This window comes from Lepisosteus platostomus, chromosome 2 (assembly GCF_059453375.1).
Source record: "Lepisosteus platostomus isolate fLepPlt1 chromosome 2, fLepPlt1.hap1, whole genome shotgun sequence".
Taxonomy (NCBI): Eukaryota; Metazoa; Chordata; class Actinopteri; order Semionotiformes; family Lepisosteidae; genus Lepisosteus; species Lepisosteus platostomus.
In genome coordinates this window covers 57,244,212-57,256,802 of record NC_142612.1, presented here as the reverse complement: position 1 = coordinate 57,256,802, position 12,591 = coordinate 57,244,212, and the positions used below count along the sequence as shown (strand labels likewise).

Genomic DNA, 12,591 nt, shown 5'->3' with positions numbered 1-12,591 from the left:
TTTATGATGGTGTCCTTTTATTACATGTGTGTTCACACCGCCATCTAGTGGATATCTGTAGAGATTTTTGAATGCACTGTACACGTACATTGTGCCACAACCTCCTTATTCTGCAATAAAAGCTAATATGCAACACTGAAGAAAATAATATGACATCACATGAACACAAATAAAATGGACTGCAGGGAGACATGAATTCATTAAATGACACGGGGACCTTTAGTGAACACAGTCATCTCCTCTTTGCTTAATTCCCTCCTTGTATCTCACAGCAGGCGGTGAGGCTTGTGCTATTTTCCTGTTGTTTGAATAATGTGTTTTGTTGTCAGCTTGCTTTGAGACAGAGAAATGAACTCAAACTAGAATCCAGCACTCAGCTGAGATTCTCTTATTTCTCTGGAACCGTAGAGAAAGATGTATTGCATCTATTCATTTTTCCAGCTAGGTATGCGGGTAACCATGGGTTGTAATATATTACCATGTAAATATACAGTAGTTCCATGTTAAAAGACTGTAAAAAGGTATAATTTAAGGTTGTATTTAATATACTGTACCTAAATTACATTATATATTTTTTTTCTTTAAGTATCGGCATTTAGTAAAATTTGCAGCATCTGTGCTGTATATTTGGTGAGCAAAGAAATCTCCTAACATATGTCATTGCGTATGTGGTGTTTTATGAAGCACTCTGCCTCCTGTTGAGATTTTACTCCTGTTTTCGTGGAATATTTTTCTTGATGTTTAGGTTTTTAAAAGTACAGTACACGAGAGAAGCACATACCGCCATACACTCAGAAGACCAGGAGAGACAGGTATAGCTGAGGCTCACGATGGGATATGTGAGGCTGATAAATGGAGTAAGATCTGACTCTGAATCTCATTTTTTTGCAATTGAAGCACCTCTGTAAGATCCTTAATCTAGTAGACGTTCCAAAGAGGGGAGAACCTGCTTACAATAACATAAAAGCTTTCCTTCACGTAATATCCTTGCAAAGACCTGAACATCAGACCACATATTAATTAGATAACATCTTCAGATAGAATTTTTAAAGAGAAAAAAACAAGTAAAGGGGGTTAGTGTTAGTTAACATTCTAGAGGACAATACAGGAAACTAAAGGATGAATAAAATAAAAAAACATGAACACAGACAGCTTAAGTTTTATAGCAGTATCTATCGACAGAGCTGTATCTCATGAGTTAAAGATCATTACAAAACTTCCATTTGGCGTTTTACCAATCACAGTTAGAGAAGGCAAAGAGGGGGGAGATGATGTGCTAAAAGAGGATGAGTACTGACACTAATGTGAAATCAAGTCATGTCTGGTATTTATGCTGCATGTTTAACTCCTGTGACCAACTCCCCCACTCGCAGTATAGATTATCTCCGTCACAGTGTCAGACAAAGATTGCGAAGAGAAAGACAGGAAAGAGGCTGTGTGAGGAGAATCTGTAGCTGGTGTTTAAAATAAGAGGGTAAAATGTGGCTCAGATTGACAAACGCATGCTGTGTGTTCCCTTTGCCCTTACTGACTGATGAGCATAAAAGTTCTAAAGTAAGACCTCTGGTGGCTCTTAATGATCCCCTCAGAGTTAGAGGCCATGAAAACAGCAGGACTTCACTCAAGAACAGGAGGAAGCCTCCTTCTGTAATGTTAGAGAACATACAGAAAGTGAAGCACATTGATTACAGGGAGTGTACTAAAGATCTTTGCATTAACTCAGACCATATGTATTGAGGCCTTGATGGATTCACTTTAAAAAAGCACATTAAAGTGGTGGACTTTTCTGGCTGTGAGGTTCTGCTTTAAATTTCACTTCCACAATATGAGAACATATTAAAGGATGGTCTTTAAAGTCTCCTGTTACGCAAAGACTGGAAACTCACGTCTCTCAACAGTGCTCAAATGGCTTTGGCAGAAGACCTGTTGAAGCTGATTTTTATCGTTTCAAAAAGGACTTTTGCCAAAAAGTTCTCAAAGAGTCCTGAAGCAGCAGCTCCTGCCAGCTGTTCTTCCATCATCACTCACAGGACAGTGCACTCACCATGGTAACAGTCATGATAGACCAAGTACAGTAATTAACACAGCTCTGCGGAGCGCTCTGTGGAAGCAGCAGGTTTTTAACATTTAGATCTTAATGATGGCAGCACAGTGAGATTTATTATTCAGTCAGCTACTGAGAGGTGCAGAGCTTCGTAAAACATGTAAGACGTTCAACTTAATGGCTTTAATAGTAGAGGCTGTACGAAAATTGAGCAAACTGCATGACATTAATTTTAAGGGATGGCCAGAAGTTCAGGTGTTTTTGTCACCTTAGGCAGCCTTCAGGTTTTTTATAAGTAGGATTCAGAATCCCTTCTACATCTTTATCAACTTTGAGTTATATACCTTGGTAGCCTGCATTTAAGCGACAATAAATTTTGTGCTTTTTTCCTGCATTTACAGTATAAGAAAATTGTCATCAGTCCTCAAAGAACAGGTGCTGTAACCTTCCAGCTCATCTAAGAACATATAAACAAGAGCCATTCAGCCCATCTATCTCTTCTGATAGTAGTTTATTGATCTGAAGTTCTCTATCAGCCATGTGTTGAAAGGAGCCAGGGTATCGGCTTCAACAACCTGGCTGGTTAACTTGTTCCATTCCCTTGTAACCCTTTGGGTAAAGAAATGTAATGTGTTTTTTGGGGTTGTCCGCAAGGTTTTGCCATGACCCCTCCCCTGAACCGATAGCATTATTAGTCCTCTTCTGACAGGGACCCTTTTCGTTGTTTTTGCAGGACCTGGACCCTCTGTGGGACTCCAGAATACCTGGCTCCAGAGGTGATTCAGAGTAAAGGTCACGGCAGAGCAGTGGACTGGTGGGCTTTAGGAGTGCTGATTTTCGAGATGCTCTCCGGGTAAGTTCTAGTCCGTTTGTGCAGTTACCCTGCTGGCCAGAGCCATGGTTTCGAACAGAAAAGTTCATTGGCGGGGACACTAAAATTAAGCAAATGCCAAACCAAAAAAAAGTGCATTTTTACAGAGCCTGCAGTGTGTGGCTGAGCTTTTTTATTTTTAACAATTGGTCTTTCTACTGTTGGCCTCAGTACTGCAGAGCAGTAAAGATTCCATTTTGGAAATGTAAGAAGAATTATAAATGAATTTTGCAGATCGCCCTTCAACATCCCGAGCAAAATGCCTTGCAATGTGCTGTATTCATTTATAGCTGGAGTGCAGTACAGGAGTCCCAGATGATGTTGAGATGGCAGGAAACCATCCAGACTGGGCTTATAAACACATTGCATGCTGGCAGGGTGTCCGGCAAAGGAAGACTATCCACTAGCAGCACAGCTCACACAACAATTCAGCAGGCATCTGGTGATGTCTAAGGATAGCATTTAGGATTAACAGCACTCTGAGACATCACAGTGAGACATGCGTCATGTTGTGAGGGATATGATATACTTTTATAGAACTGTAAAATGCTGCATTTCCAGAATTCCAGTTGTTTGTCGTTCTGTAAACGTTTTTTGAAGATTTCTGTTTAACACAACATTTAACATACAATATCAACATAGAGACGTTATTGATTCCAACATTCTGCACTTTTCACCAGAAGAAACCAAAGTCATGATATAGATACATTCTCATATTTAATTAATGATTGGTTCATGAATAATTTCATATGTAAATTATTTCAAATAAGAATGTAAATTTCACTGTAATAGAACCATTTGCACAGCTTAGATCAAAGAAGGCACTGTTTCACTACCAGAATTGCCCCAATCAGCAATGATCAATTTACATTACTGACTGAGATAAGTTGGATCATATGGGCATGTTATTTCATGCTCTGATGATCCTGTTCTAGTAGGCTGAGGTTGCCTTTGAAGTGCACAATACTGACCTTTGATGTCATAGAAATGCCAATATCTTAGTTCAGAACAGGAAAGCACATTTAGTGTAATGCACATTGATCACAGTCTTGCATTGTGAGGAGCCTGTCTGTAGGTGTTCTTGGATTTAATTGTGCCTCCAGCAACCTCTGCTATGACATAACTAAGCATTAGAACGAAACAGTTTTCCCAGTGTTGCTTGTACATACTCTTGCACAGATGAAATGCCCATTCCTGTTGGGTTTAATCAAATATTTTAATCATAAATCTCAAACAAAATAGCAGTAAATGGGAACAGAAACTACACATAAAAAGTAGTGTTTTCAGTGCAGTAATGTTACACTCAGTGTTATGTTATGTTAACACAGTCATTTTTTGGGCTTAAAGTCTGTTCATCATGACACTTCAACCTCCATACTGGATGGTGGGAACCAATTCAACGGCCAAGGTCAAATCAGCATATACAGATGGGGTAGAGGCTCTACAGTTGTTTCTGCAGCCACCCCACTTCTTGTTCTCGGAGAAACAAATATTTTATGTATCTGCTTTCAACTTTACCTCTAAACAGCCTGCAAACATACAGATCATGTTCACGCAGACCGCAAACTACTGACATTCTGCAGATGGACAAGTTGTTGCCCAGTCCTGGGCAGGTGTGGTGTCCATTATAGAGTCAGTTTTCTAGTGTCTCCAGACTAGGGTACTGTCTGCTTAAGCAGACAGCATCTCATGCCTGGGGGAGTTGCTCTCACAGATGGGGCACTTTCAATTTTGCTGATAGAGAAATCTTCACTACTGAGGTTGGGCATGGTAATCCTCTTGAGCTTGGTGTTTTGTGGTTCCAAAACTCTTTGTTCACAGTTTAAAAAGTAACAGCATTTATTAATGGTTATTGAAGGCCGTTTTATAATATGCGTTTGTACAGACTTGCTGTTCACACAATCCTGTTGTGCAATACTAAACCGGCCCAGTTTATATTACCAGTCTGAACCCATGTTCTGCTTATTGTTTTCCATCTGTTTTTCAGGCTTTTGTCCCCAGTAATCAGATTTAAATGCAAGTTTATTTAGATAAACAAATATTATTAGTTTTATATCAATAGCTCATTGGGGACATGAAGTTATTTACATTTTAAATAATGAAAAGATAGGTCTGTTCACTGAGTGGTAATAATAATCATACATATTATTATTTCCACCCTTTTAAATGAGCTTTTTAATAAATTATGTGGAGCATGAAAAATTATTGTTCTTCTTCTGATCTCTTTTTTGATGCAAGGTGAAACTCTCAGAGAGCTCCCTTACTGTGTCTGAGCCCTGAAAAATAATAGCACTGAGAAGGAGTAAACATTCAACCGACATACTTGTAATTAGACAAGGGCCTGAGCTCCCTGATACACACCTTGGGTTAATTAAGGGTTAACAGTCTTGAAAAAGAAATATCAATGAGAATAATTCATTTGAAAAACGGAAAACTAATATGTTGAGGTTTCTTGTCAAATTGATCCTGTTGACTGAATAAAGGAGAAAATCCCATCGATGGCATTCTAAAGTATTAAAACTTTAAAGTATACTTATAACAGCATCTATATCACTCTGCAACTCGTAACTGTCAATCCATTGAAGATAAGCAGGTGTGAGCCAGGTCAATTCCGTTGCTGGTGGAAGTGGTATTAGAGGGGCCAGTAGGGGGTGCTCACCCTGCAGTCTGTGTGGGTCCTAATGCCCCAGTATAGTGGTGGGGACAATATATTGTAAAAGAAAAAGGTACCATCTGTTGGATGAGATATAAAACAGGTCCTGACTCTCTGTGGTCATTGAAAATCCTATGGCATTTCTCGAAAAGAGTAATGGTGTAACCCCAGTGTCCTGGCCCAATTTCTCCCCAGCCTTTACCAATAATGGCCTCCAAATAATCCCATCTATGAATTGACTTCATTACTGTGTTTTCCTCTCCACTGATAGCTGATGGCATCCGGGTGGGGCTACACCTCATTATAGTCCTCATTACCTGTAAAGTGCTTTGAGTGGAGTGTCTGGAAAAGCACTATATAAGTTTAAGGAATTATTATTATTCATTTTAGTTCCTAGAACTGCATTATTTGATTATTAAAGGCATTGTTTTTTTCTGATTTGTACACAAGGGATGCTAGAGCTGTGTATCTCTGTTCGCTTCAAGCAGGTGTGGTTGAGATGCTTCCTTTTTGATTAATTTTCCTCGAAAGTTCTTTATAGAAAACAAACTGTTCTTTTTTAATGTTATAAACCAGAATACAAAGCTTTAAATTGTTTATGTGAAAAGCCTTCAACATATAGGTGATTTATTTGAAAAGTGGTCACTTCAGATACAAAACCATGCTTCATATAAACTACACTGCTTTAAAAACTCTACTGCATTGAAGAATAAATGGAAGGCAGAACGTTATTTTTTTTCATTTCTGTTAAGGTGTGTGTGTAAGGCAATAAAATTGTATAATTGGTTCATTCTTATCTTTCTGATACCAAATGCTGTTAATTCACTGAAAAGCTTAACACAGACTTAACAATTGTTTCCAAAACAATCAAAAATATTCATTTAAGATGGAGGGGAAATTGGGTGACCACTAGAGGGCAGATTTGCTTACTATAAGCTTGATCACTAGGGTCCTTTGAACTTATTTGTAACTTTTGCCTCAAAAGAGTCACCTAATTTTCGCTACTGGCACTCTAATTTACTGAACAGCTGTGTAATCCTTCTAAATTTGGCATTGCTTCATTGGTTTGTTTAAAAATTCATGTTTTTCTAAGAATACAGAATAAAATTCCCTAAACTTTTTTTTCTTTAAAATAAAGTATAGGATTCTGTTTTCTACAAAAAAAAACAACGAATTTCTATGCATTTCCACCTCCTGAGCGCCGCTTCCCCCCCCCCCCGGCACACATACTATGTTAATTTCTATAAAAGTCATTCACTGGAACCGACTGGAGTATTATCTGTAATGTGAGGAATGAATAGAAGATTACGCATATTTCTATCATGAATAGAAATCTTGTGTAGAAATGATGGATTTCAGGTTAGTTTTCATTTTTGATCATTTAAAGTATGAATACTGATATATGAATATATATGAATGTCATGCCAGAAAAAGCATAAAAGAGCCTCCCTCCTCATACTGTACCACACGCACAAAACAAAATTGGTTACGGATGTTTTGGGAAAAACACATCCTAATCATAACATAGAGCCAGAGGTAATTGTTTTGGGACTGTATTTTATTGCTCAGGGATAAAGACTTGTTATGGGTATAAAACCTATTTTTCATTTCCTACATTTCATTTGTTTTTTGCATAACTAGCAGTCCCAGTGGGGAGAGAGTTTTAAGGTTCAGATATAGCTATTTGCACTCTAATTTGTGCTTAAGCCCACATTATGGATCTGTGTGGAAGATAATGCTTCCCTACCTCCAAACCCAGCAATTCTGTGTGCTGTGTTCCTTAAACCACATTTGAATACATTCAATAAAGCATAATGGAATAATGACTGAGTCAAATTATTGCCATTGGAGGGCCGTATTGATTAGGTCTGACCTTTTAATGGAGTATTCATTTTATTTTTCTGCTAATTAATTGATAATGGGGGCTTTGCTGTTGGCCACACATGCAGATCTGCTGGTGAATTTACACTCCGACACATCCTCAAATGTTTTGATTACTTAAAGGAGCAGTTTAAAAAGCCACCTCTTAAAATAAATAGACACAATGAGTAATTCTACTGGGTAAACATTCATCATCTTAATGTCATATTGCTATCAGAAACAGGAGGAAAGAGAACAAACCTAATCTTAACCGGGCCTCTGCAATTAGATGATTCAATATAAAGCACTGTAGTCAAAGGAAGTATAGTGTAGTTAGCAGTCTAGGGGAGATCTTGACCTCTCATTTTAAATGGCATTTCTTTCCATCCATGGTGAAAGCTGATCCCTTAACTAAATGATCAGGGGATTATATCAGAAGTGTTTTATATCGTAAAGCTATGAAGAAAGCATAAATATATTCTTCGCCAGTTACCTTTCACGAGGTGTGTCTGAATATTGCGTCTCTATGTACTGTATCTTTTTCTTTTTGTTCTTCTCATTTTTGTCTCCCTTAAAGCCCACATTGAAATGGTTTATTACTGTAAAAAAGAAACAAGAAACATTCACATAAAATGTAATTGCACTGGGAGGAACAAAAAGATTGTTCCAGTAAATGAATTTGCCTAGTATAGAAATAGTATAGCAGGTCTTTGTGCTGTACTTAGTCATATTATTTATTGTGTGTTTGGACTAGCATGGATTTCCCTTCTGTTACTGTTTTTAAACTCAGATTTCCTCATCTCGTCGTACTTTCTGCACAAAGACTTCTGGAAACCAGGTGTCACAGGTTTTTCTGTCCTTAAACGTATTAGTCTTGGCCGATGAGTGTTCATGTTCTGCTCACAGTGCTTGTCAGGGATTATTCTGTGCTCTTTTCTACCAGACATTCTCCAGATGGCACTTTCTTTCCACTGACACCATTTGCGATTGTGAATAGCTTGTATTACATTTGGACAAAAGGCCTAGTCTGAAGGAAGCTCATGTTGCCATAGATACACCTTCCCCTGGAGTACATAAGAAGGCCTGTCATGGGCATGGGCTTTCTTATGCAGGACAATCTTGGGCAGCACTAAAAAATAATAATAAAATTGGTGACCGAGCCAAGCCTATGAGTTACAAGTGAAGTTCAGCACATTGCACCTCACCGTATTCAGCAGATATTTCCACAGCATCAGGATAGGAGAGCTAGATAGCTAAGCATTTTAAAGGAAGACATTTATGGATTTAATGCAAACCCCAAGCTGAAACTTAATACTGGAGATTGTGGTTTCCTTGTGCATAACCTGAGAATCCTGTGACTTTGTCATGAGCCTTCCCAGCGTGACCTCCAGAGGGTTCAGATATAGATATTTAGAAGTTACTAACTGCCCTTTAAAAAAAAAAAATACAGCCCTTTGCGACTGCACTCAATCACTGAGAGCCTTTGAAGTGTCCGCTCTTATAGTGTATGTCCTTTGCCCCTGTGGTTTTGGACAGTTAAAGAAACATTCACGAGCCAAGACAAATGTTCTCTTGAGTTTTAAGGCCATAAGATCTTTACGGTCCTTTGCTTAGTTTGTTGACGGCCTCTTGAGTTTCTATATACTGCATGGCCTCCTAGTGAAGATTTTCCCGCATCTGTAAATCAGTGTTTCTGTTTTAATCCAAGCTGTGGCTTGCACTGTTTTAAACTCTGATTTGCTGCTGTGTCTTATTTCTATTACTGGAGTTTAAATTACTGATTGTTTTGGTTGATGATGTTCGCAATATTTTCTTTTGTTATTGTTTACACTGTTTTAACACTCAACATTATTTTTGATTGCAAAGGAGCAAGTAAAGGTTTATTCCATGCTGGAAAGGGAAGAAAAGCAATGCAACGTTTAGGCTGTGGAGCCTTCTTCAGGGGTTTCTTTCTTTTCTTCTCTTTTCAGCATGGAATAAACCTTTACTTGTTCCTTTGTAGCCTATGCATGCTGACGCAGCTACCTCCTTGTATTATTTTTGATTATTAGCTATCCATGTTGGCTGTTGAAGGATATCAGGGTTGTGTTTGTCGAAAAAATTGTTATGTACTGTAAATGATATTGTGAGCACTTACTGATTACTGAATATCCTTTTTTCATACGTATTGAGGATCACATTATTACTGTTATTGTTAGAAACAAATCTTGACTTTCATTATTTGCACAGAAATCTTATTGTTTATCCACTAACAGTATTGATGGATTAATCATATCCATAACAGTTTTTGAAAAAAAGTCTGTGGGTTTTAGTTTAGTTGTGGTATGCCTTACCTTTAACATGCACAGTTGCCATTTTGGACTTTTGTAGCTTTCCTTGTTGGATAATTAGCTGGAGTCTCAGCTGTCTTTGAGGTGTTGCATAATTCCAAAGCTACATAAGCAACTGAGTGCTGTTAACTCATCCGTCATGGTCTTGATCAGTGGAAATGTTCCCCTATATTTGCTGTTGCATTGAAAGATGAATTAGTAATCCATTTCTCGAGAACAGTCCAGACAGTGTTAATGGGTCTTGGTCTGATTGAATTTTACCAGGTCTGATTGGATTTTGCCACACTTGACAGGAAGTCTGTGCTTTGTGTTATAGCTCATCATCATTTCTATTTTCAGAGACTTGCATTTTTCATCTTTAGTGCTGTGACACATTCATATGATTTGCTTCAATCTGCAGGTCATACAATAAATTGTGGTTTAGTTGTGTTGTGTTGGAATCTATAAACATATCCTCAGCACACATTCTTCTAAGCTTTGTCGTATGCTGTATATACATTTTTCTGGAGGAGTTAAAGGGATTAAAATAAGAGTACTGTATGTAATGTTTACTCTCACCCTGCAACATCAGTCCTTCATCAGAAAGGCACTGTGTGAAGATACGCATGCACAGTCATGCTTGAAAGTTTGTGAAACCATTGCATAATTTGAGATTTTTGTTTTTTTTAACCACAAAATGCATATTTAATCAGAATTTGTCACTTCCTAATTGAAATAAAGGATAATCATTCACCAATTTGATTGTTTTGAAAGAAAATGTCCATACAGAAAAATAATACACACAGTATACAGAAATTGTGCAGGTGAAAAAATAAGTGAACCTTTGTTCTATGACTTACACCAAGGTAAAGCAGGATCAGGTGGGCCAAAGACAGAGTGTTAACCAATTAACCGAGATAACCAATGAAACTGAAGATCTGAAATGATGTGTTATGGAGGAGCAAACATAAATAATTGCACGAAAGTAGGTTAGTTACTCTTCCTATGAGTCTAGCACTATACCTTGAACAAAGGAAATATCAGCAGAACTGAGGAAAAAAGTAGTGAATGCTCGTAAATCTGGACAAGGTTATAAAGCCATTTCAAAAAGATTCAGACTTATCCCTACTGTCAAGCATGGTGGTGGGAGTGTCCTTGTATGGGGCTGTCTTTCTTACTCTGGCCCTGGGCACATTGACATCATTGAGGGAATCATGAATTCTGAGAAATATCAAGGAATTATTGAGAAGAATGTCAGGCCATCAGTTCGAAAACTCAAGCTGGGCACAAAGTGGATGTTTCACTAAGACAACAATCCTAAACATTCAAGTAAGTCCACTAAAGAATGGCTTAGGAAGAAGAGGTTCCGTGTCCTGGAATGGCCAAGCCAAAGCCCTGACCTGAATCTTATTGAAATGCTGTGGCAGGACCTGAAGTGGGCTGTTCATGCAAGACATCCTTCAAACCTCACAGAGCTGGCGGAGTTTTGTTAAGAGGAGTGGGAAAAAATCCCTCTAACAAGATGTCAGAGACTGATAATTGGTTATAGGAGGCGACTGTGTGAAGTTAGTGCTGCTAATGGAGGTGCCACAAGTTATTGACTAAAATCATTTACCTTTGCACACAAAAATATCTGGTGATTTGTTAAATATCACAGTCTAGTAATCTATGAGTTCAAATCCCTTTTTATGTGTGGGAAGTCTTTATTTAGGATATTGATTCTATATATTCATTAAGAGTTTAGGTTTATATAATATCTAAAATAATGACCACCTTGAAGGGTTCACAAACTTTCAAGCATGACTGTATTTACTGAAAAAAAACCACGATCCTGGTTGGAAAAGGTTTAGCCCAAAAATTCAGCCCAAAAATTTGCATTCCTATGCAAGATATGAACTATTCACATCCAAGCTTTTCAGACCCGTTTTCCTCTAGGGGCCTGAATCTGCTCAATTTAATCAGTCAGTAAACGCATTAAAAAGTACATGGATTATGACCTTTTAGGTAATTCCTCAGCAGGTACAAATCTGCTATGGAAATTAGCTTGGCACCAATTTCTTCATTGACTTCAGGTTGGAGATGAATTATCAGAATGATCTCAGCAACATTGTAACAGTTTTGTAAGCTAGAGTGCGGGAAGAATTCCCAGGGGGAAAGAGGAGAACCTTGGACAAAAAGGAGGTGAAGATTGTGTTACACTGACTAGTGTAAGTGCCTTAGAAATAAAACTGTATAAAGGCAAGCTTGAATATGTTATTCACCGTAGAGTTGTTAAGTAGCTGGTTGTCCATTAGGCATCAATAGTTGCTTGAATTGCCTTATTTAAAGACAGGGTTAATAGTTTTGCTAAAATATTTATATGAGTCCTGCAGTACTTTTTTTCTTCAGTTTTAATTCCAAGTTATTCCCTGTAGATAGCAGAGGCTATTTTGGCTCAGTGTTTTTATGATTATTTCATGTGGCATTGTGCTTTCAGAACTTATTTTCAGTTGCTCACAAATATGATGAATAGGATTTATTAACTTGCCGCTGACACCATATTAGAAATGCGTGATGTAATGATACACTGACATCAGTCCATCGGACTGTCTCTATTTTTTTTAGGTATCCTCCTTTCTTTGATGACAATCCCTTTGGCATTTACCAGAAGATACTCGCTGGCAAACTGGATTTCCCACGGCATCTGGATTTTTATGTAAAGTAAGGTTAAACTGAAAATTAAGATAACATCACAGAAATAAAAGCTGTAATTTTAGAAGAACTTTAAGAAAAAACATACATTTTAATCAAATTACAATAACTCATTCATTTTTTTTTTAGCTTAGAAGGGACAAAAATATAGCTGGAAGTTATC

The 12,591-nt window shown here is 37.7% G+C and overlaps 1 protein-coding gene across 3 annotated transcripts in view; it reads left to right on the top strand.

Moving 5' to 3' along the window:
* prkx (protein kinase X-linked) overlaps window positions 1-12,591 on the top strand; it is a 46,534-nt gene that overhangs the window by 20,613 nt on the left and 13,330 nt on the right. For 2 of the 3 annotated variants that reach the window (XM_088609301.1, XM_088609290.1), the window contains exons 4-5: window positions 2,778-2,897; window positions 12,342-12,437. In XM_088609301.1, the coding sequence (XP_088465427.1) occupies window positions 2,778-2,897; window positions 12,342-12,437 (216 nt within the window). The remainder of the gene's footprint in view (window positions 1-2,777; window positions 2,898-12,341; window positions 12,438-12,591) is intronic. The other variant, XM_088609313.1, reaches the window with a different exon arrangement.